General features: G+C 42.9%; 1 protein-coding gene across 3 annotated transcripts in view; it reads right to left on the bottom strand.

Annotated features, from left to right (window-relative positions):
• The window catches only part of Atl2 (atlastin GTPase 2), a 43,720-nt gene extending 31,060 nt beyond the window's left edge, over positions 1–12,660 (bottom strand). For all 3 annotated transcript variants that reach the window (XM_021217638.2, XM_021217637.2, XM_021217639.2), the window contains exon 1: positions 12,452–12,660. In XM_021217638.2, the coding sequence (XP_021073297.1) occupies positions 12,452–12,569 (118 nt within the window). In that variant the 5' untranslated portion in view covers positions 12,570–12,660. The remainder of the gene's footprint in view (positions 1–12,451) is intronic.
• Between the last annotated feature and the right edge of the window lie 13,477 nt (positions 12,661–26,137).

Below are 26,137 nucleotides of genomic sequence, written 5' to 3' on the forward strand. Positions count from 1 at the left end.
TAGAGACTTACATACTCAGTATTCAGCATAAACACTATTAACACCAAGTTAAAAATGACTAACTTTTAAAATCCTGAAGCTGGGCTTAGCATACATATATACTGCTGCTTTCTTTGTATAAATTTTCTTCAAATTTTAATTTTTTTTTTACTTTGTCATCTCAATTTAAAAAAAAAAAAAAAAGGTAAATGTCAAATATCAAATTGTTTAAAAGTTACCCAATTGTCACTCTGGAAATGTACAGTGCTATTTTAAACTTTGAAAAACAAGAAATGAAAGAGCATAAGTTCTCTTCTAGCCTTAGCCAATAATATCAGCGAGGCATAGCTGTGAAGAACAAGGCGACCTAGCTGCAGGAGTGCATCTCCAGGTCAGTGCGATCACCAGTCGTTTCTACTAAAGCTGACAGGTTGACTAATGATGTGGGAAACATGATAGCATGCCTGTCAGCAAATACAAGAAAACAAAAACACAGAACCAAAGCAATAATGTTTGCAGACATACTTTAGTCTGCAATCTATAAAATGCTTCAACACTGGGAAGCAAGATCTCGGAGAAGTAAGTTTTAATGCCAAGTATGGGAGACTGGGATAGACAAATGATTAACAAGTGCCATTGAAGCTATAGGAGTGTCCCAGTGATATTACTCAACATTAAAAGAGAATTACTATTTGAGAATATCATCAACAAAATAATAATTTCTCAGCAAGTGAATGCATTATGCTAAGCTACAATGCCAAGAAAAACAAGTAACAAATGGTTTAAAGAATAGTTAGCTGAATTACTAGATTCCCAATAAAAGAAATTCATCAATAAAGCACTTTCCAGGGGGGGGGAATCATTAAAAATACTTGTTCTCTGGTATCCATTACAACATTCTAGAATATTAACAAGAAAATGAATAACCAATTAATAATAACTAAGAGATATGCCTAAATTGTTTGGAATAATGTAGCTCTCCTAGGTTGCTAAAATCTACCAAGGAAAGGGTATCCTAGTCTTGTTTATTCAATCCCTAGACTAACTTTAAGACACCTTCATCCACATAGTCAACCTCACTGGGAAAGCTCCTTCAAGAAGCTGCATCAGGACTAAAAACATAACCACCATTCAATAAACTTCTTATTAAAGACCTGCCAAATATTTTTCCCATCATTTATTTTCAGACTAAATTATATATAACACAAAATAGAATTCCTAAAAGAATACTAACTAAAAACAATACATTACAGGAACTAATAACCTAACGTAAGCCTGTAATTAAAAGTGTCAGCTCGGCGGGTAGAGAGACGGCTTGCAGGTCTGAGCACTGGCTGCTCGTCCAGGAGGCAGGTTAGAGTCCCAGCACCCACAAGGTGGCTCACAATCCTCTGTAACTCTAGTTCCAGGAGATCCAACGCCCTCTTCTGGCTTCCACACAGGTCAGACAGAAATGGTACACATACATTCAGACAAAACAGGCATACACATATAATAAAGGATTTTTTAAGAAAAATTAAATTCACTAATATCTGGCAGACTAAAAGAAGGTGTTTACTGGTATGAAAGACTAAACAGAATCAGCTTTAAAATCAGATTCACTGAATGCCTTCAAAGAAAACAACAGGTACAGATGGTGTCACTAGCTGGTTATACTAAACATTTAAGGAAAATAAACTAATCTTTTATCCTCTTCTAGGAGAGAAGACAGGACAATTCCTTCCTATCCACTTTATGAAGCCAAAATTATTACCAATATCAAGACTAAAGATAATGATAGAACACAACAGTATCTCTCATAAATATAAATCAGAGCCAGGCCGTGGTGGCGCACGCCTTTAATCCCAGCACTCGGGAGGCAGAGGCAGGCAGATTTCTGAGTTCAAGGTCAGCCTGGTCTACAAAGTGAGTTCCAGGACAGTCAGGGCTACACAGAGAAACCCTGTCTCGAAAAAAATCAAACCAAACCAAAACCATATATATATATATATATATATATATATATATATATATATATCAGACATGAGAATCTAATACTCAAAATAAACACTTACTTAAATAAGAACTACTTTTAAATAGACAAGATATTTCTACCACAAAATTCAAAGATACACAAATAAACTGGCACAGAAAGAAACACAATGCTATTGGATATTAAGAGAAATATAAATTAACATTAGACAGACAGCAGTACCTTATATCCAGGTAATTACGTGTCAGCAACCACACTCCTAGCCAGCTAGACAAGCGAGAACACATGACAAGGAAAGACTTAAACACAAATGCTCACAGCACATCTATTCCCAATATCCAAAACCTGGAAATAACCCAAATGCTTGTTCAGTTACTAGAAAGTAAATAAATTCTGTTAAATCCATAAAACAAACTGCTACTTGGCAATGTAAGAAATCTGAATATACTTATATTCAGATATGTGTATGTGTATAAATATATATATATAAACACAGGTAATCCTAAACAGTCACTTTGTATGCTAAGTGAAAGATGTGACACATACATTACTGTACTATATGATTTCATTTTATAAAATTTGTGAGTTAAGCCAAACCACAATCAGAGAAAGATTAGCAGTTATCAGGAGCTGAGAATAAACATACTGACTATATAATAACAATACGACTTATATGTAACATGTAATAATTATGTAACAATGATAAAAATAAATGTGTTGAATACAAAAAGACTTTTAAAAATAACTTTTTGAGGTATTATTCTATATCATTATTTCAGGTTATAACCTATACATTTGTCAAAACTTATCATATATACTACCAAACCAGTGGATTTTTAATCATATGTGACTAATTCCTCATTTTCATTTATTAATATAATCAACACTTTTGTTTAAAATTTAAATTAAAAACAATTTAAAAATAATTTTTCAGAACAAAAACATTCTAATCAGTATTCAAGGACAATGTTCAGAAAAATTAGATCAATTTGATTAAAACCTGGAGCTGGACAAATGGCTGAAAGCTTAGAAGCACAAACTGCTCTTGGAAAGGAAGATCCTGAGCTGACTTGGCACCACTGGCAAGCAGCTTTCAACTCCACCTGTAGCTCCATCAGCAACACGGCCTCTGGCCTCCACAGGCCTGCACTCACCTGAACATACCCACTCACAGGCAGAGAAAAAGAAACAGACAGACAGACAAGACAGACACACGCACACACGATTAAAAAATAAATATTTAAAAATTGGAGCTGTCCACCAATTCTAACACTCTTCGATTTAAAATATTTCCTCATGAACTAATTATAGGAATTTAAAAACATAATTTTGAGGTTTCTGATGGTGACAAATCTCTTGCCCACTTTAAAAAAGGATAATTCCCATTTTATTCTAAGCTACTCATACTAACTTGTTTGTTATGTGTTTTGTTTGTTGAAACAGGGTTTCTCTGTATAACAGCTACGGCTCTGCTGGAACTTGCTCTGAAGAGCAGGCTGGCCTCAAACTCACAGAGATCAGCCTGCCTCCCAGTGTTTGGATTAAATGCATGTGTTACCACTGCCTGGCATCACACTTAATTTCTTAAAGAACTCTTTTAGTTAAGGGTTTTTGGGGGAAGGAGGGGTAGGCATGTCTTAGGCATCAATATGCATCAAACTATACATACTCCCTAGAAAATATTTCATACATACATTGAAATACTAATACATGTGCTTAAAAACTAGCCTCAACATCTAAAATTAAATGCCAAGAGCGTTATAGGTTATGTAATATAATTCACTTATTCTAAAGCTACATGAGTAGGCTAATGTAGGCAGAAGAAGACTAGATCATGACATGTCTTCTACAGCAGTTAGTCAACTGTTACTCCAAATCTAAGGATCTTGTTAAAATGCATATTCTGACTCCTTATATCTAGGGGCTGCGGGGGTTGAAAATTGAGTTTGTAATCAGCTTCAAAATGATCCCAAAACTCACAGTCCTAAAAGAATATGGAATAATTAAGGTCACAATATTTTACTCAAGCTTTGTATATAAATGTCATCCATTTAATCTCATTTCAGCTAGTCTCTAGTAAGGTTCAAAGTCAAAAAAGGGAGAAGTTTTCAGGCTGTGCTATAATCTTCTATCCTTCCTGGAGACTGCTGATATTCTTGGATAACCACAGTCAGTTTAATATTGAGTCTATAAGAAGCACTAGAGACAAAGAACTAAACTCTACTTATAAAGAAAAGATGGAAGAGTGCTTTAAAGTATCAACACGTTCTATAGCAGAACTGAAAACAATTGCTCCGGAGTGATCAGCAGGCACTAAGTGAGCATTCACAGTAGTACTGGGACCTGCCTCCCAGACTGATACAGTCCAACATAGCAACACTGACAAAGACAGAGACCTGAACTTCAATGAAATGTTTTATCGAAGGAAGAAAGCAGTATCTGCTAATCAGGCATTGGAAAACAGTTCAATTCATAATTTGCTCCTAAAATAAAAATACCAGTAGAAATTTATAAAGTTAAATTTTTCTCTACAAAACTAAAGTATAATGTAAGTAATGGAGGTAGCAGGAGGATTCCAACTCCGGAAAAGGATTTATTAACAGTGTCAGTTACCATATACTTTTCCTCATTAGTCCTGCCCCTTGTCAGGAATATGCTACCCTAAGAACCTTAAAATGCTTTGGAGAGTATATAATAGTTTATCTCCTTCTTCATTATACTCAAACCAGAAAACAAAGAGATGTTTTCCTGTAAGATTCACATATTATCTTCCACTTGAAATCTATCCTGTTTCCATAGCAACCAGCAGTGATGCTGTACCATTTTTGCTGTTCCCACTTAAAGAACACTATGGCATAAAATCCTTTTATGCATTTTATGGAACTAGATGAGGGAAAATGTAAAATATATTATGTGTGGATGCAAATTATTTTTTCCAAAAATTGCCATGACCAGTTCTTTATACAATATACTTGAGTATCAGATGCATTTTAGGATTTTAAAAAACCACTTAAATTAAGCTTCTGGACCTGGTGATAGCACTGTTTTGTACTTAAAATCAGGTTGTCAATGAAGACATCCTAGAAATAAGAACATCTCTGTCCCCAAAGAGGTCAGTGATGGCTAACTTTAAAACTGTAGGCTGAGAATTCAGGGCAGTAGCCCTCCCTAAGGAAAGCAACGAAACACTCTGGAACAGCGGACTGACAAGATCAGCTCGTTCTGCTGGGATAAACTGAAGGTGAGGAGTGAGTAAGAACTGTACACAAAGGATCTAAAAACGGGAGATCAGAGAGAAGGCATCAGAAGAGCTTGATACTCCCAGAAGCCCAATGCCGAGGTGACAGTGAAAACGGCAAAGCCATGTACAGGAGTTCCTTCCTCAAGGCTCTTCTTTGGCCTAGACAATGGGCTAACATTAAAATTATTCCATGTTTTGTAAGGAGTACTATGTTTTCTTACGTGTTTACTAAATGGCATATGCTTTCCTCATTAGTCCTACCCCTTGACGGGAATATGCTACCCTAAGAACTTCCAAAATTAATACTGGCACAATGACAACAAAGTTTTATAACACAGTCAGAAGGAATAAATCAAAAACCAAAAAAGGTTCCTTGACTTGGACAAATAACAGTTTCCTTCTTGGCCCAAAAAGTAACTTTGTGGCCGCCGTTAAAGGGTAACCATCTAGCAAGGGAATCACACAAGCAGAGTTAACAGGACAAATCTTAAGGAAATTTAAGACACAAAATTCTATTTTGCCCTCTCTCTCTGTACCTCAGACAACTAAAACAGCAGCAGTTCAAAACCAGAACATATTCAAAACTCAGACTTGTCTCAACACAGGCAAAATGTCTGGTATGAAATTGGCTATAAAGAGAATGCCCCCCCCCCAACAAATAACTATGCTTCACACTAGATAAAATTTAACTAATCTGAAAAACACAAAGCATTTCAAAAGTCAGTTTTGCCTTAGCTGGCAGGATAGCACCCTTTAATTCCAGAACTCGGGAGGCAGAGGCAAGTGCATTTTCTGTGTGTTGGAAGCCAGCCTGGTCTACAGAGTGAGTTCAAGGACAGCCAGGGCTACACAGAGAGACCCTGTCTCAATAGAAAACAAACAAAACTGACAACTGTTTCCTACTGTATTCTCTCCTTCTGTTCCTTATCAAGACAATGGTAGGGTCTGTGTCAGGACTCCCTCCCTGTGGTAAATAATGCACCTGCACAAAGACAAGAGGAACAACAGCTCCAGGGTTGGGAGCCACATTTTGGGCAACCAAGTTTCTCCAAAAGTTATTCAGCCATTTAAGACTAATTGGGGGGAATGGGGGAGTCCAAGTCAGGGTTTCTCTGTGTAGCCCTGGCTGTCCTGGAACTCACTCCATAGACCAGGCTGGCCTCGAACTCAGAAATCCGCCTGCCTCTGCCTCCCTAGTGCTGGGATTCTAGGTGTATGCCCCCACCCCAGCATCAGGATCAAATCTCTGTTCCTCTTAACTACAGAAAAATAGCTCATATTCCTTTCTTATTAAACATGGTTAACACCTCTGGAATTTTCCAGTGGATTCCATTTACTTTTAAAAACTTTTACACCTCTTTAGATTGAAAATTCTTAGAAATTAGAATTTCAAGAATGCTATAAATTTCTAGAATGCTTAAATGTTTTGTAAAAGAAACAACACGGGCTGGTGAGATGGCTCAGTGGATAAGAGCACCGACTGTTCTTCCAAAGGTCCCGAGTTCAAATCCCAGCAACCATATGGTGGCTCACAACCATCTGTAACAAGATCTGATGATGCCCTCTTCTGGAGTGTCTTAAGTCAGCTACAGTGTACTTACATATAATAAATAAATAAATCTTTTAAAAAAAGAAAAAAGAAACAACACACTGCTTACTAAGGTATATGTCTTATATTTCCCTAAGACCCACACAATATTCAAAGCCTAATAAAACCCACATTAAAACTGGGAGATGCCTGGAGTAAGAGTGCCTGCCACCAAGCCTAAAGTCCTTGAGTTCGATCCTGACCCCACAATCACAGAGAAGCACTCACTGCATGTGGTGCTCTAGCAGGTAGGCACACTCACTGCATGTGGTGCTCTAGCAGGTAGGCACACTCACTGCATGTGGTGCTAGCGGGTAGGCACACTCACTGCATGTGGTCCTCTAGCGGGTAGGCACACTCACTGCATGTGGTGCTANATGTGGTGCTAGCGGGTAGGCACACTCACTGCATGTGGTCCTCTAGCGGGTAGGCACACTCACTGCATGTGGTGCTAGCGGGTAGGCACACTCACAGCTACATATTTTGGCACCTGACACAAGCTACAGAAAATGTCTCCACCATATTGCCTGTAGGCATGTCTGTGGGGATTTTCTTGATTAATGATTGACGTGGGAGGGCACAGCCCACTAGAGGTGGTGCCATCCCTGAACAGTGGTCCTGGGTGGTATAAAAAACCAGGCTAAGGGGGCTAGTAAGATGGCTCAGCGGTTAAGAGCACTGACTGCTCTTCCGGAGGTCCTGAGTTCAAATCCCAGCAACCACATGGTGGCTTACAACCACCCATAATGAGATCTGAAGACAGCTACAGTGTACTTACATACAATAAATAAAATCTTTTTAAAAAAAAAAAACAGGCTGAGAAAGGCATGGAGAGCAAGGCAGTAGGCCGGAGGCTGTCTTCCTCCACGGTCTCTGCTGGAGTTCCTGCCTTGGCTTCCCTCAATGATGGACTGTGAACAGGACGTGTAAGCCAGACAAACCCTTCCCTCCCCAACTGTTTTTGATCTGTGTATTAATACAACATAGAAGTAAACTAAAACACACAGATAAGTCTTAAAAACTAACAAGCATGGAAAATGGAGAGGAGTCTGAGGAAAAGAAGGTCTAGTGACAGGCCCAAAGTGGGATCCAGCTCAAGGGGGAGGCCCCAAGGCCTGACAGTATTACTGAGGCTATGGAGCGCTCACAAAAAGGGACCCAGCATGACTACCCTCTGAAAGACCCAACAAGCAGCTGAAAGAGTCAGATGCAGATATTTGCACACAACCAATGGACAGAAGCTGCTGACCCCTGTGGTTGAATAGGGGAAAGCTGAGGAGGAGGGTGACCTGTAGGAGGACCAGCAGTGTCAATTAACCTGGATCCCCAAGATCTCCCAGACACTGGACCACTAACCAGGCAGCATACACCAGGTGATATGAGACCCCAACACACATACAGCAGAGGACTGCCAGGCCTGAGTTCAGTCAAAGAAGATGCACCTAACCCTCAAGAGACTGGAGGCCCCAGGGAGTTTAGAGGGCTGGTGGGGCTGGGGAGATGGGAACCAGTCAGAGAGTGGACTGGGAAGGGAATAAAATCTAGAGTGTATCAAAAAAAAAAAAAAAAAAAATTAAATAATTTTTTTAAAGTAAAAAACATACTCTATCATCTGCTTCCCACAAAGGCCTTATAAGGAACTTTTGAATACTAGAGATGAGAGCTTCAGTCACAGTAACTCTTCTCCTCTACATCACTATCCCTCTCTACAATTAAACCATGCTCCCAATAGGAAATTTTGGAAAAAAAAACAAAAACAAAAACAAAAACCTAGAGATCCTAGACTAGCTAAGCATCTTTGGCCAGGTGAGTATCTGTGCACCTCGAGTTCTGACAGTGAGCTATCTGGGCAGCCCCTAACTGATTACACTAGTTTCAGTCACAGAGATGCAGTTCTATGACATAAACTCCATTAAACTAAAGTTAGAAAGTAGATCCCCTTTATTCTACTTGTACTGGCCAGAAAACCATGTACAAGTTAGTTAAAGGAGCATATTATCTCATTGGGAAAGTGACAGATTATTAGTCTTTCATGACTTAAATGCCATATGCCCGTAAAATCAACTATTGTATAGCCATCTATCCCAAGGTGGTGGAAAAACAGTAATTTACTACAAAATCCTATCTGATATGTGCATACACAAACGGAGAGATAGACAATGTAATCATCGTGTGAAAACTGCTAAACAGCCACTTAAGTTTGCACTTGGGAACCCTGCCACCCTCACAGCCCCTAACAGGCAGGGTGGCCTACTCCACTGCCTTCTCTTTGCACAGACCCCACCTTGGCCTGCCTACTTTTCATTTCAAGGGTAGTATGACTACTACAGCTCTGTGACAAATCTCTTGGCCCTTCGGGCAAGGGCATGGATCAATCTTAAGCACCACAAGGAAACAAACAAGAAAGGCCAGCCCACTGACTTCACTCCCACAGCAGCCAGGCATCTCTGATCATATGTAGCAATCCACTGAATGGCCCTCACCTCCTCTACACCTGGTGAGAAATGGAGCAAGTACCTGAGAAGCCTCTGTGACTGGAGAAGCAGCACACACTCCCTTCAGTGGGAACAGTGACTGAACTCCCTCCTCAAAACAGAGAGCTTTAAGAAATAAAATGCAGGGGTTTTAAAGTGTAATACCTGTCACCCAATGTTCAGGTTCCATATCTTGGTGGCAAAAGAGAATAGGAGATGAAACAAAACTTCAGAAATGAATTCATTGTGAGAGGAAGTGACAATTTTATTTGGGGAAATAATCAGAAATTTTACCATAAAGTTAAAAGCCACACTAAAAAAGAAGGCTATAGAAATAAGTGGCTCAGTGAAGACAACATACTGCTCTTTCAGAGAACCCATGCTCAGTTCCAAAAACCCACATAAAATGGCTCACAATCTCCCTTAACTCCATCTCCAGGGATCTGACACCTCTGGCCTTTGTGCGCACCTATACTTAGAGCACACACTAACACACGCAAGCACACACACATTTTTAAAAATAAATATTTAAAAAGAAACAAAACAATAAAAACCCTGAAAGCCTGTGCCCCTTTGTGGGCTCCAGCTCCAGCTCCAGTCTCATTTTCTCTCCTGCCTTATTTCCCTATAATAATCCCTTTACTGTAAAGCAGCTTCTTCTCCCTCTCCCCATAAGAAGAATTCCACAGAACTTCAAAAGCACGTTACCCAACAGACGAGCACCTACAGAAAGACTCCTAGAATCCTATCAACTTGACGGTCAATCATACAACCCATGGAGTGTTGGATCCTAAATCCATTCTGGAGGTGGGCGTAACATCTAGCGCTTACCCTGATGTTTGGAAGACCCTCGGTTTGATCTTCCACAAATGGAGGGAAATGTCTTGGGATTATTTTCTTTTTGTACGTGAGTTCACACAAGCACACAATTTAGTTTGTAATGCAGGTGACTCAGAAGCAAACTAGCGGGTGTCCGACCTGCCTTAGAAGTCATTTGATAGGAATGGCTACTAAGTGAAAGTCTTCCACACATGACCACCAAATGAAAGGCCGAGATCTATGAGCAGAAGAACGGTTAATAAATGGTAGTCGAGCTACTTATCAACAGTCTGTAATGACAATTTTGGAGCCTTGGTTTCTGTAAGAAACACAAAAGTATTTTAAGACTACGTTTTCACTTGAATCCCAGGTGTGGGACACCGGGCTGCTTCAGACTGTCCACAGCCGCTGACTAGGATTTCCCAGCTGCGGACAGTTTCTGTGGTTGTGTGATGGTTGGAATTCTGGGGAGTTTTCTGACAGTAATATAAATGCTAGAGGCAAAGGAGGCAGTGTGGGTTGTTGGTCGTTTGTTGTTGTTAAATAGTTGGGCACAAAGAAGAAACAAGAAAAAAAAATTACATATCCTGACAGTGAAGCTCAAACTTGCCCCAAGGACACCCCTAATCAGCAGGATAACGATAATGTCGCCCCTTTCCCACCCCTGACTTTATTCAGGGATCTCTTTCCTTTCTCTTATCTAGGGGGTAGAAAGTGTGGAAGAAAGGGGTGGAGACGGGTGGAAAAAAGAAATCTCAAAGTAGCCAAAGGCAAAAGTCCCAAGACTCTCATCTCCTCTCAGTGTCCAAGAGCATAAAAACATGCTCTTAAACGTGACTGAATCGAGCCTATGCTTTTCCTATTGCATACATCAAGTATGTTGACACTACATCTCAAACTGTTCTCACGCGCACGCACACAAGCACACACACACACACACACACACACACACACGCACGGATTCCAAAACCAATCAGCCACCTAAAGTTTTAAAAAAGCCTCTCTGGAAGTATTTCCAAGGGCAGAAGGCTAGCACTGTAAACAGTTCTGACAAGAGTGTAGTTGACAGGTAACAAACCTCATTTCTTTTTCTCTTTCGAAAATTCTAAGTTATTCTCACCTCTGACATTATGTCCAAGAGCTACCATAAATGATGAAATGTAATCTGAAGTTTTCTATAAAGTGTCTGTGGTAAATATTTAATCAAAATGTTTTAAATTTCATCCAGTAAAACCTTTATCAGATTGTGGAAAAGTAAATACAAAAGCGATCTCATACCCGGTATGTTTACGCTTATCTTGACCTCGGCTATCTAACCCTAAGCTCTTACTATTTCTAAGCCTTTGAAAAACTTTTTTAAGCCTTTAACCGTTGCAACTCTCAATAAGGACTTCGTGCTTCAATTCGCACCGCGGTGAAAGATCAAATGCTAAACTCCTAAAAATAGGGGTGCTGTGAGTGAGAGCAACACACACAACCCCGCGCTGCCAACGCAACTGCGTCTCCGACGGGGTAGGGGCGCCATGGACACACACATACAGTAGGAGCTCACATTCGGCAAAACCCAGGAACGACGGATCAGGTGACTTCAAACCAGACACTCGCAGCCTGAAGCGAATGACTCGCAGCCCCAGGGCTCCTAACCCCAGTCTGACAACCGAAGCCAACACTTGCAACCCCGGCCAATCTCCAGGCACAACTCGTGCGGATGGGTTTGGCGGAGCCAAGAGCCGGGGTGAAGCTGAGGCTGAGCCGGGGCCCCAGCCCTGGCCTGCGGACTGCGGCGCCCATCGGGAAGGGTGTGTGTGAGTGTGCGTGTGTGAGTGTGCGTGTGTGAGTGTGCGTGTGTGTGTGTGTGTGTGTGTGAGACCTGGCAGCCAGGTGCCAGCGGTTCCCGCGTCCTCGGCCGCCGCGGGGCCCAGCGTGTCCCGCTCGTCCCTTCCCTTCCCGGCCCCGCGTCAGGCACCGAGGGCAGCGAGTGCCCGCCGGGTGACCGACCCCGTCGCGCCCGCCGACCTCCGCGCGTCCCGGCCCCGTGGCCCCGGCTCAAGGCCGCCCCCTTGGGTCGGGGCGGACACCGCGGCGCGGCCACGCGGCGGCGGGCGGCGGGCAGGGGGCCGGGCTGCCCGTTCCTCCGGCAGCTGGGAGAGCCGAGGCCCGCGGGGCCGCCCTCTCGGGCCGCGCGGCGGAGCGCGGGGCGCGGCTGCGGCTAGGCCCCGAGAGCGAGCGTGCGAGCGAACGGGCGGCCGCGGCGGCCAGAGCCGAGCCGAGCCCAGCCAGCCGCGGGCTCCGACCCCAGCGGGCGACCGGTGCCCGCCAGCCCGAGCGGCAGCAGCCTCCCCGACTCCCGGACCCCCGTGGCCTCGGCCCCGCCGTACCTAGGGAGGTCGTAGACGAGACGTGGTTAACCCCGACGCTCGAGTCGCTGCTCTGCCGCCGGCGCCTCAGCCCCTGCTGCGGCTGCTGCCTTCGCGCTGCCTCGTCCCCCTCCGCCATCTTGTACCGATTTAAAATTAACTCCCCACTGACGTCAAACGCCGCCGCCGCTTTATCAACCTCCCGGGAGCCGGCGGGGCGGCCTGCGGGTCCTAGCGCCGCCCTCTGACTTGCGCGGCCCTACGCGGCCCGACCACGCCCAGCCACGCCCATCCGCGCCTTCGCTCCGCCTCCGCCCCGGCCACCCTGCCGCGGGGCTCCGCAGCTCTCAGACTTCTAGGAAGAGTTGGGGGGGGACCCCCACGGCGGCCGGCACCATCCCGCCCCCACCTTCCCGCTCTCGGGGCCACACACCCCTTGCCGCAGAGCGGAGAAGGCATCTCCCAAGAATCAAGTCCATCTCTAACGTTGACTCTGCACGTGAGGTTACTAGTCGCATCCTTTCCCTCCTAGCTTTCTTATCCCCAGCCCTCTTCCCTGAGAAGCCAGTGTCTGGCTTCTCTTGATATTTTCTTTGCCCGACACAGAAAGGGTTTCTCTTTCCACCACTATCCTACAATTTGTTTGCATTGGCTCCCCATCGGCTTCTGAGGCTACTTTACCCTCTCAACTATGCATATCTGAAACTCAAAAAGAAGAAATTCTGACCCATCCTTTCCTAACTGTGATGAACCTTCTTCCGGGGATCCACTGGCATCATGTAGAAAGTTCGAGAAACTTTATAACAGACATGTCAACCTGTGGAGGCATCTGTGGAACACAGTTCCTAGTCTCGCGAATTTGTACCACAACCACGGCTGCATGAGAAATTCCTTTTCTCTAGTCAAAGTGGGAGGCCGGGTGTCCAAATGACTGTCTTGTCCAGATCTCTTAAACCTAAACTTTGCAACCTTTAATTCCACAGATCCTCTAGAACAAAACGTTAGTGTCATCAAACTTTGGAGGGCATCATTGCAGATGGGCTTCTGTTGAACTGTCTGGGGATTATTAAGTCACCTGTTCTCTATCTTTGGAGACACAGATTGTGAGCTCCTTCTGCACTCTGTTCCATGTTTCCTGAGCAACCTAATAAGGTGCTTGCTTGCTTTTCCTTTCGTTTCGTTTCTTTGTTTCTTTTCTTTTTGTTTGGTGGTGGTGGAGGTGGTGGTGGTGGTTTTCCAGGACATAGTTTCTCTGCGTAACAGCCTTGGCTATCCTGGAACCCACTTTACAGACAAGGCTGGCCTGGAATTCACAGAGCTTGCCTGCCCCTGCCTCTTGAGTGCTGGGATTAAAGGCCTGGACCTCCACGCCTGACTTTAGATTTTCTTTCACAATTTCTCTCTGTGATACCTATTAGAGAGTGTACACTCTGCAGTGTGCAGTTACTACCTTGGGCATGAAAGAAGATGCCGAGATGAGGGTTTTTGCCTTCAAAGACCGAACTCCCACTTATTGTCAGCGGTTACGTGGCACAGAGCACACGCTATCAGACATCCTGGGAAAGGTAGTCCTTCCCAAAGCTGTGCCGCTGGCCAGCTGGTCTTCAGACGGGGTTCTACTATCAGACACTGACATCTCATCAGCTCCGCTACAGTGCCTCAGACAGATCCACACCTCCTGGCTCCAGTGAATAGAGAGAAACCTACCTCAGGTCATCACAGAACGAACACGGACCCACGGTCAAATCCAAGTTTTAAAAGCCACCTTCATTATAGTTACCTCTCTTCTGTTCAAACCAAAGAGACACATCCCAGACTTCTCTCTCCACCCAACAAGTCTTATATTGTCATTGCAACTGCTGAATCTCTCCCTAACGCTTCCTCTCCAGCACCACCCTAGCCGTATCTTCACTCAACCTCCTATCTCCCCCAAGTCCCCTGTAACAAGGTATTTTCCTTCTCCTGTAGACTCTTCACCCAGCCGCAGGTTTGAGATTTTTTACATACAAATGGGATCATGGGGTTGCACTGCTGTGGGTAAAGGCCAAACTGCAGTTGACAAAGGCTTTTACAAGTCTGCCTTTTCTCTTTCTGTTTCTCTGCCTCATTCTCCAGTCCCTCACTGGTTCCTTCATTCTTTGATTCCACACAGTCATCTTGTTCTGGGATACCAAAGATACAAGTGATTAAAACGGACAAACAAAATGGGGTTCATTCCCCTTATGGAGTGTTCAAGAACGGATAAGTTGGTGAATAGATGAAATAAAATTCTGAATCCCCTACTGATTCACCTAATGCTTCTAAACTTCCAGGTTCCACAGTGCTAGGCTAAAGCATCTTCATGGGATCAAATCAGCATTCTGAGACCATGATCTTCTATCTATGGAATGCTTCCTGTTCCCGGCACTGCTTAAAGTACTTTACAAGTGAGTTATTGAATCTGCAAAACAATCTTTCTGTAAATCAGAGCTTTGCAGAGCTGCAGGTGCGGCCTGGCCCGCCTCAGTAGCAGGTGCCCTGTTGGAAGGACAGCAGAGGACCTCCTACGATCTGATCGTCACTGTCCCAGTGCCCTGCTTGGTATTGAGAGTGTCTACGGGGTTCAATTCACAGCTAATCCACAAAACTTCTGTTGTCCTGCCTGCAGTTAGCATGAGTCATATCAAAAGACACACTGCCAAATTGGCAACTTGAACCTTGTTTAATTTCAGAGGATAAAAATGGGCAGAAGACATCCACAAAGTCACTCAAAATGTCTAAAAATGGCCCTCAAACATAAAAAAGTTGCCCTTTTTATTCATATGAGAAACACTAAAATGATAAATAGCAACTTCTTCACACACAACTTGGCAAAAATTCAAACTTAACGATAACACTGACCTAGCAAAGACGTTCAGAGACCTCTTCTCATAAGTCACCGAGGAGAACGCAGAGCGGGATGACCCTATGCTTTTTGAAACAGCCACAAAGCCTGTATTGCATTTCTGTCCATTCACCTGCGCACCAAACTCTAAGTCTCTGGCTCCCAACAGCAGAGCATGTTATGTCCAAGGTTGTCCACTGCCACAGCTCCTGCAGCTTTGAGAGACTGAACACTAGATGTCCAAGCTCAAGAAACAGTGATTAAAAAAACTCATATCGGATCATTTTGAAACTCTTATAAGAAAAAAAAAAAAAAAAAAAAAACACTGTGAATTAATCTGGAGCGATTTCCAAGAGAAACTCTTACAGGGAGGAAAAAGGCAAATTACATGAAAAAAGCATGTAGCATGCTCTTTTTTGTATGGTGACAGAATAACAAAATACACGTGTCTATTTGCCTATTCAAAAAGACATCTAAGAAGGCTAATTAGCAAGTGATAACATGCATTCCAATGGTAGAAGGAATTATATTTCTCTGTGGCCAGGTGGAATGACACTTCTCAGAATGTACCTTTTTGTATATAACACTAACTTTTGAAAAGTGTTTTCAAAATAGGTGTATTTTTTTTTCAAAAAAAAAAAAAAGGACTATACATGGAAGTGAAAATTGCAAACAATTTCAAATTAATTTAAAATTAATGATAATCATTTTGAAAAGGAGAGTACAGAAAATTCAAATAATCCTAGTAATTTCCAAATATAATATTGGACCATACCTATTTCTTAATCTTATTCAAAGTCAGGAAAGAACACACTCAAAATCAGAACTTTTTTTTTTTTAATCTTTTTATAGAGCTATAGACAATGCAATTGTGCTGGCTAGTTTTTATGTCAACTTGACACACAGCTTGGCATCTTGGAGTAACTTTTAACTGAGAAAATGTTTCCATATGTAAGGCCTGTAGGCAAGTATGTAGGGCATGCTCCTGGTTAATGATTGGAGGGCCCAGGCCTCTGGGCACCACCCCTGGACAGGTAGTCCAAGGTGGCATAAGAAAGTCAGCTGAGCAAGCCACAGGGAGCAAGCAAGTAACTGACTTCCAGTAACCGCATTCGCTCTTCCATGGTCCCTGCCTCAGTTCCTGCTTTGAGGTCCTGCCCTGACTTCCCTGGATGACAGACATTAAACTGTAAACTGAAACAAACCATTTCTTCCTCCAGTTGTTTTTTTGACCAGTGTTTTGTCACAGCATTGGGAAGCCTGACTACACCAACAATTAAACCTGAATTCATTTAGATTTATTACAAGATAACGCAGATGAGCTAAAAATGTCTTCACATGGTGAAGAGCCATGGTTGTCAATGAGAAAGAGGAGTCCTAAAAATAATGAAAGAGGGAAGGCGAAAAGACTCTTATGGAACAGCTTTGATTTCAGGTGTTGATATAGACTCAGGATTTCTAATATGCACAAAAGTATGTGAGTATACACATATACACTCGTGCACAGCATGAGAACCTGAGTGCAGACCCCCAGTACCCACAGAAATACTCTGTGTGCTATGGTACAGGCGTGTGCATAACCTTGCCAGCTGACCTGGAAAATGAGCAGGGACAGGCAGATACTGGAGCCTTCTGACCCAGCAGTCTAGCCAATAGTGTACTCTAGGGTCAATGAGAGAATGTCTCAAAAAATAAGATGATGGATCAATTAAGAAAGACACACAGTATCCCCCTCTGGCCTCCATACATCTCCTCATGGGCGAGCATACCTGAACATTTGCCTCAACATGCCTGAACCTACAACTATTCAAAGTGCAAACAAAATGGATATTCATTTTACAGAGTAAGGCATTATCTTTCTAATAAATTAAGGATTAATACAAACATGCATTCCACATATTACTGCAACGTTATAAAGAATCACTGTCATACACATAGCACTAGAGGAAACATAATATCAGGTTAATGCAAAATAATTAAAGATCCAGCCATGTAAAACATGTTCGGATACAGAAAAACTTGGAAAGAGATGTTAAAGGGAAAAGGAGATAAGGTTACATGTGGATATCCTCACGCTCCTGGCACTGTTTGAGGAATAACTGATGCTCTAATTCTGAAATCTGAACCAGCAACATAATCCGAAGGGTAATTAGCATTCCCACCCGGAATGGCAGGCTCCTCCAGGCAGACTTGTGCAACTCTGCTGCTCTATCTCTGTGATGTACAGTTTGGAAAGCTCTGTTCATCGAGATGTTATTATTCCCAAGAACACAATGCTTTTTCAGAGAGATTAGACAATGAGAGGGGAAAAGCCTTGAAAGGATGGTTCCAAAATGGTCTGTCTACTGTCAACTACCCATCAGACGAGAGGCACATGGAATAAAGAAGCTGTTAATTCACAGAATAGTTAAGAATTCAAGCCTTCAGCAAGTCATTTCTACTGTCAAAATAAAAGCATAGCTTTTGCAAGATGAACGTTGTTACAGTTAACCACACATGGCTACCAGAGAGCATTCTGACCTGTGTTCTCTCCCATGTAAGCTCACCCTCTGCTGCTCAGAGTAATCCTTCTTGAATGATGCAAACATCCAGTATAGCAGGGGCCTGCATGGCTTTCTTCCCTCACTTTTACTAAGGAATCTATTAGTCAAGGCTTCTGCTAGCCCTTATGTTTTTCTTCCCTCCCTCTCTTTCTCTCTTTTCTTCACTCTCTCCCCTTCACTCCTCCACACTACCCCCTATGTCTCTCTTTTTCTCTTTTTCCTTCCCTAGTTTTTTTGTTTAAGAAAACTTCTTTTTGCTATTCCTCTTACCTAGAGCTCTAAACCTACCCCTTTTATACTCTTCAGTCACTACACCTGAATCAAGATGAGTCAAACTTTTATTTTTAAAAAATACATTTAATATACAATATTAAATATAATATTAATTTATTATAATTAAATTATAATATAGTAAATGCCCCCACCCCTCAATAGCACCGCTCTGGGGATCCAATCCTCTTGAGGCCAATCTTTATGGGGCAGAAAGTTGGGCGTGCTTTTCTTCCCTTTACTTTTGTGAATGTTTATTGTTCATTTACTCTTTTTTTATTTATTTTTATTTCATGTGCATCGGCGTCTTGCCTGCACATTTGTCTGTGCGAGGGCATTAGGCTCCCTGGAACTAGAGTTACAGATAGTCGTTGTGAGCTGCTGTGTAAGTGGTGGGAATTGAACCAGGGTCCTCTGAAAGAACACTATGCGCTCTTAGCCGCTGAGCCATCTCTTCAGCTCCCAAATAGAGCATTTTCTACCTGGGCTTGCTTCTAAGATTTAGGGGCCCATTTCTTCCCAGAACAAGGGACTTCTATCCTTCATGAATGCCAGAGAAAGCCAATGGTCCCTCCAGCCCATATTCATCTAGAGGTGCAATGTCTCAAACTGGGACACATGAGTTTCACACAAATAAATGGAGATGTAGCCATAAGACACAGTGAAAAGAACATCAGCTCCGCCTCTTGGCTTTATGCACCTGAAAATATAATTAAGCTTTCTGATCTCAGTCCCTCTGCTGTGAAGGTCTCTGCCCAGCAGTTTTCACGGTGATCACAGGTGATGTAAATAAAGCCTTTGGCCTGCTGGTAATACATGTCAATAAATGAGAGCTATCACTATTGGTTTTCCTGCAGAATAATTCCACGAGACAAGAACGAGACATCAGACTCCTAGCCTTTCACAGAAACAGACACTGAAGCTTAAAAAGGAAGGCTGCAGATCTTGTTCCGGTTTATATGACTAGTAAACTGAACTGCTGAGACCCAACCTGGTTTTTTTGTTTTTTTTTTTTCTGTTTGGATTACCCGTGTTTTTAAATATGTCTTCTCTCATGACATTGTCTGGAAATCTATAGTCACTCAGGCCACTAGACAGCTGGCTGCATGGGTTCTGGATGCCTGCAAGACTATTTCCACAGGAGCCATTGAAGTCCAGACCAACGGCGTCCATGGGACGCACTCTCCTGGATGAAGCAGGGATCATCTCTCCAACAAATGACTGCTACAGAATCCCAAAGGATCTTGCAGTCAGTGAAGTATTAACAGTTTAGGGCTGGCAGGATGGCTCAAGGGTTAAAGACCCTTGCCATACAAACCTGGACACTTAAGTTCAACCCCAAACACCCATGGTAAAAGAGAATACGACCAACTCTCAAAAGTTGTTGCCAGCCTCCGCATGTGTGCCATGGGACACGCAAACACACGATCAATAGTTTAAATCTTCTAAGTATTACAGATGAATAGGACAGCAAAAGTTAAATCCATCAACTACAACCGCCTGAATATTTTTGGAAGGGCGCATAGCAGTGGTTCTTACATCGTGATCTTCATACAAAATAATTCCTGGAAGGGCTTTCTGGGAACTATAGTGCACTCTCTAGCACTTTTCTCAAAAGTAGTAAATGAGCGGAAACCGTGACAGAGAAAATGGTGCTTAGCTTACAACGTGAAGCAAACATCACCTTGTGCTTTCAGATCCTCCGAGAACAGGATACTGAATGGTCTCTACTGCCACAGCCTGCCTGTCCACCCTAGGGGATGCTTTTGAAGTTGGTGGGAAACTCGGACTTCATAGAGAAACTGCAGATCCGTATCTCTTATCATAAAGATAATGTCTGCATTCGTATCCTTATAATCAACATACTTTATTCACAACCGCAGGACAACCAAATCTTCCTGTCTCACACCCAGGCATAATTAACCCTTAAAAACTTACTGGCTGGCTGGTTGCAGAGCTGTTCCGCCACCACAGTGCCCTTAGAGTCCATTGCCCTCACAGCCTATTGAATCTTGGTTTCCCTAAAGAATCTTGGTTTCACCACTGTGCTTTGGTGGCTAAATCTCATCTAACCCCCAATACTTTGTGACAGTTTAATGCCGTGTCCCTTCATGCCCAGCATCTTTGAAATCTGTCTTCTACTATAGCCAATTTGAATATAAGTCCCTTCTTCCCATTTCATGTAACAGTTTTTTTTTTTTGCTTAAATGCCCCTGCCTGCTGAGAGATTCAGCAAATAGTTTCCTTTCAGTCTCGTCCTGACTGCTGTTGGGGGTGGGGGGGCTTAGTAAAATATAATAAATATAATATAAAATATAATAAAATGCTAGTTGTTTGAAGACATGGTTTTAATGTAGTTTTCCAAGCAGCAATAGATAACAAACACATAGCTTAATGCCACTCTATAAATTATACGATGTAAACTCGCAAGTAAATGCATCATAATAAACACTGGGTTCAGGTGACAGCAATCTGTTCGTTTCCACTGTCCAAAGCAATGGTTCTGCCAGGCATGGTGGTGTATGCCTGGAGTCCCGGAACTCAGATGGCGGAGACAGAAGCGTCTATGAAGCCAGTCTGGGCTTCAAAGGAAAATCCTGTGTCAGAAACACAACAAAGCAAAACACTTCTTAATTCTGTTTTGTTTGAAGACAGTAGCAATATGTCACATTCACCTGCGTGACATGTTCCCAAAGGTTTGCCCAGATATCCACAGGTGACCATTGACAGTGGGTTATGGGTCAGGCAGCTCCCATTAGGAACAGATTCAGAATTTTTATCTACAAACATGAAGAACGTCTTTAAGTAAAATTATGAAATTTAATGTTCAAGTTTAAAAAAAAAAACAAACCCACCCCACATTTCATCCAGTCAACGCATACCACAGATATCACAAGCATACACACAAAAAATAATTTTTCAACTGATTCACGTTTGAAATATTTTCCTAAACATTTTCCTGATTTCTTAACTGTAGAATCTCCAGGCAGCCTCTCATATGGTATCAATTTGGGGATATCATTTTTCTGAAAAGAAAGTAGAAAGAATTTATTTTATCCTGTGGCATATCCAGTGAGTTTTCCCTTATCGTTCCCTTGGGGCCCTGAACTTCATAACGTTTTATTATTTGTATGGTATAATTTCTTTTTAGAAATACTGTCAAACTCTGGGAGACCTCTCTCAAGGTCTCTTTCATGTAGAAGTTTCAGATACCTGGACATAACAAATTTCCTTTTTAGTGACAAGCTTAAATACATGTAGGGTTGAGATGTATGAAATAGTCATAGATGTATATGCTATAATTTACAGACTATTACCAGTAGGAGCAAACTTTCATTTTCAGTCATTGGTGAATACAAGATCCTTTTTACAACTTGACTCATGTAGTAATGGAAAGGATTTCTTACATACTGTTTTGTGTTTCATGTCTCTAAAATATTATTTTCTGCTCCCCACATGCATAACTCCACAGCTGGGCACTGTAAGATACTCTTAACCTCTGACCCGACAGGTGTGCAGATCACCTTTGAACCCAAGAACAAAGGACACTTGTGTTCTGGTTTTTTTTCCCCTTGCTGGGCTTAGAAGGTGTTATTAAATAGACTGGGGAGAAAACAGAAAGTAAATGGGGATTTGTAAGCCTTTTCTTCTGCATGGAACTTGAGAAAGGAACTTAGGTTCCACAAGATATAGTCTTACTCTGTTATAAAGGAAAATGCAGCAGATTTAAAAAGACGGTGAAATGGTCCTCACTTATCACTCCTGAGCATGCTCTGTGTGGGGATCCAGAGGTCACCGTGCTATCAAGGGGCCAGGAAGGTAACAGAATTAAGAATCAGAGGTCATGTTGCTGATAACAGTGTCTAATCCAATCCAGGAACCAGAGGGAGATCCAGCCCTGACCTCCATGAGCGGAAAGGAACAGCAGATAGGTCCTAGTAACCACCAAGAACAAAGCAGAGACAGGAAAGTTCCAAGCAGTTCCCTAAAAGTGTACAAGACACTAAACAAGGAAGTCACAGCAAAGCCCGGCGAGGTCGCGCAAGAGCTCAGGATCCATGCCTCCATCTCACATGTCCTCCTCTTCCTTCCAAGGGGTCACACCAGGAAGCAATCACTGTCTGGAGCCATGCTCCCTCAGTTCTTGCTGAAGAGTCACGGGAAAGTCATATTACCATAACAATGCTTACCTTTTTAGATTATGTCCCACGATAACTCTAAAACAGAGGTTCTGTTGCATTTTATATGGAGAAACATAAAGCAAGGGAAAAATTAAGTCATTTTCTTAGGCCGTCTTGCTGAGATCCTATGAGTAGCACTCAGGAGCTCACACTCAAAATCAACGCAGCTTGAAAAACTCAGGGTGTCTAATACCAGTAGTCCCATCTATCTGGGTTGACTATTCTCCGTAGAAAATCCTTTCTCCGAGCTAGGATTTAGTGCCCTTCGGGATAAACAACCCATCCAAGCAAGCGTGCAATTAAGGGTTGCCTTCATTCTTCTGTGGAGTCAAAGGCCACAGCACCGAGGGAGTTTCCCTTAGGTTTGTTTTTGTTAGATCTGTAAGAAAAATTACTTGCTCCTCCAGTGTAGCCAGCTTCTCACAGAACAGAGCTCAAAATGTTTCAAGAAGGGATACTTTCTGGAAAAGCAATGAGTGTCCGGCATGATTCTGTGGACCCCACACCGCAACTGTGCTGTCAGGAGCCGCCCCTGTGACAGAACTCAAGACCCATTCTCTCCCAGCACTACTGGGTTACACATTCTAACTCATGGAAAGCCGTTAGGAAACTGAGGCAGAGAACCCAGAAGCTAGCCGTGCAAGGCCTCCAGATTCCATTCTCAGGTTTCTGATGAGAACTTGTAAAGCTACATCGACCCTTCACATTCCTTTCATTTCTGCAAAACTAAAGGGGATGCAACCATCACACCTAGGCTCACGACGTTATACTGTTATTATATAAATTTTCTTGGTTACTCCCTGTGGAAGAGGAGGCAGAAAGAGTGGACCAGCCAGAGGGAATGGAGGATGCTAACAAAATAAGGCCCTCTAAGTCAACGTGATCAAGGGTTTTGCTTGAAAAACCGCTCATGTTAAGTGCGCTCTGCCTCTTCAGGTCAGCCGCTCCACTACTCTCCTCAGACCTAGTTCTCAGAGACAGAGCCATAATTTAAGCGCTGCTGCTGACCGCGTGCTCACGAAGTGAGGTAGCAGCTATGCCAAGCAGGAGGCACTGATGTCCTTCAAGCCTCTGGTTCATGGTGTACCCTAGCTGATACAGAGCTACAATTTGTTCCTAAGCAGTTCTGTTTGTGTCTAAGGACTCCCAAACCTCTCACTATTAGATACATAGTATTTTTTTATTCCCAACTCTTAGCTGCGAGTGCCTCAAAGTCTCAGGAAGCCAGTTCCTGTAACTAGAGGGCTGTCACTCCTTGCAAGGGAGCGTTCCTCTTCTCCACTCAACTGTCACTCATCCTACTCATTCTTACCCAAGGGTGTTGGACATTTAATCAATGTAGCACGGAACTGTAGACTCATGACAACAGTGGCTGCAGATAGATATGAGGAGAGGCAAGCAAAGGCCAAAATGGAATTCAAAGTAAATACTTTCCTCATTAGATATATTTTGGACCTTATCTCATTCATTCAAAACTGTCCCAACTACATATATATATATATATATATATATATGAATTTCAATGAGGATAAAATAGTTTCCTCTTATTCCTATGTTATGTAGAAACAAAAGTATTCTTGTCTATATGGGAAAACAGTGGTTTTACTGTCTGTCATGACCATATTTAAATGTGAAGGCCAAGGCCAGAACCCGATATTGGGATTCTCTCCACACACTTTTTTGTTTGTTTTCTTTTAGCCCATCCTTCATGGATGGTAACTGAGAGAATTTATCAAATTCAGGCCAATTAAGGAAAACTTCAGAAGTTTCCCATGGCTGTAAGTAGGGAACTTGCTCTTTATGGGAGAGGTGGTTTATTTCTCATCACAAAGCTTGCAGTATCATTTTTAAAATCCTGGATCAGTAGCTCTCAACCTTCCTAACACTGTGACCCTTTAAAACAGGCTTCATGCTGTGGTGACCTCAACCACAAAATTATGTTTTTGTTACTTCATAACTGTAATCTTGCTACTTTCATGAATCTTAAGGCAAATATCTGATATGCAGGATATGTGATATCTGACATGCAGGATATGTGATAACTGATATGCAAGATATGTGATATGTGATCCTGACCCCACAGGTTAAGACCCACTGCTCTGGAAGCTTGGGAGGTGGCTCAGCAGTTAGGGACACTTGCTGCTTTTCCAGAGGGCCAGGTTTGGTTCCTGGTACCCAGGTGTCCGTTTACAATGGTCTATAACTCTGGTTGTAGGCGTGCTGATGCCTTCTGATTTCATGCACATACTTGGTGCACATGTGTTCACCCAGGCACAAACACTGGTGAGAACTCTGCTCACACTTTCAAGCCTCCGGCAGGTTCCTCCACAGTGTGGTTTGAATATCAAGTGATCTCTACTGCATGTATTTTAGGGAACTTGGTCCACAGCTTGGGAGGCCAGGGGAAAGGTCATGGGACCTTTGGGATAAGGATTGGGGATGACAGAGGTAGATCACTGGACGGCAGCCTTTTGAGGCTTACAGCCCAGCTTCCCTTCCACAATTTCCCACTACCATGGACTGAGCCACAACACCATACCTTTTCCACCATGATGAGCTATATAGTCCCTGAAACCATGACCCAAAATAAAGCCACCTTCCCGTTAGTGGCTTCTGTCACGTATTCCTCGTGGTAGGAGAAGGGAAATGAATACATCCAAAGGCAGTTATGACCCACAAACCCCATTTTCAATTCTGCTGCTTGCCTGGGCCACCTAAAGACCTTGAGCTCAGTGTCGTCGGCAAATAATCAAAAATACCCACAGGGCTACTCCATGGACCTGAATATAATATACTCAAGAGTCCAGGCGGCTCAGTCTGATTTCAAAAAGTCAACACATAGATGAAAGAAGAAAATAAAAAGTCAGGAGATTTGAGTCCTAAAGGCCATTCCCGGAGGAAAAACATCCTGAAATTCACAGCCTGCTTCCTCTCCCCACACACCTCGGGAAGCAAGCCAACCATGATGGGAGAGACAGAAACCTACCCCTTGTTTCTTGGTCTAGTCTACAACAATCACTGTGTCACAAGAGGCCCCGAACACTGGCTCTGATTACCTGCAGATCACACTGTCGGCTTGCAGAACAAGCCAGTTGCCACTAGTGACGGGATACGGTTACTATCTGCTATGCTTGCTGGATCTTACCACAATATTCTTTTCAGGAATTTCTTACTCAGTCTACCGCCCCCTGAACACAGGCACGCTCACCCTATCCTGATAGGCCTGGTGGCAGGTGGCCCAAGAGGAGTCTGAACACTGTCTCAAGGAGATAAGGGTTTTCAGTTTTCTATTTTTCTCAAAGTCCACTTTTCCTTCCTTTGGTAAATCCCACATTCATCATTATGCCTATTAAAACTCTTCTTTCTTCCTGAATGTCAAAGTCCAAGACAGGAAAGGCCAGAAAGGATATTTCAGTAGGTGGCTAATTCCAAACTAAATTAGAACCAAAATGATAACTTCTCAGGGTCAAAATCCAGAAATAGCTCATATTCAAAATAAATAAGCCTGTGTATAGGGGCTGGGGGGAGGGCTGGGTAAAGCATTTGTCATGAAAGCCCGGCCTGAGCCAGAATCCTCAGAGCCCGTTTAAAGACCAGGCAAGATAGTGGACATCTGTAACCCCAGTGTCCTCAAAGGGAGGTAGGTGGAGACAGAAAACTCTGGAAGCTTCCATGCCAACTGCCTTGGCATACTCAGTAATGAACAAAAGAGACCTTGTCTCGAACAAATTAAAAGGTGAAGACTGGCACCTAAGGTTGTCCTCTGACAGCCACATGCATTCTGTGCATGTGTGCCCTCACATTCACACACACACACACACACATACACACACACACACACACACACACA

This window comes from Mus pahari, chromosome 18 (genome assembly GCF_900095145.1).
Source record: "Mus pahari chromosome 18, PAHARI_EIJ_v1.1, whole genome shotgun sequence".
NCBI lineage: Eukaryota > Metazoa > Chordata > Mammalia > Rodentia > Muridae > Mus > Mus pahari.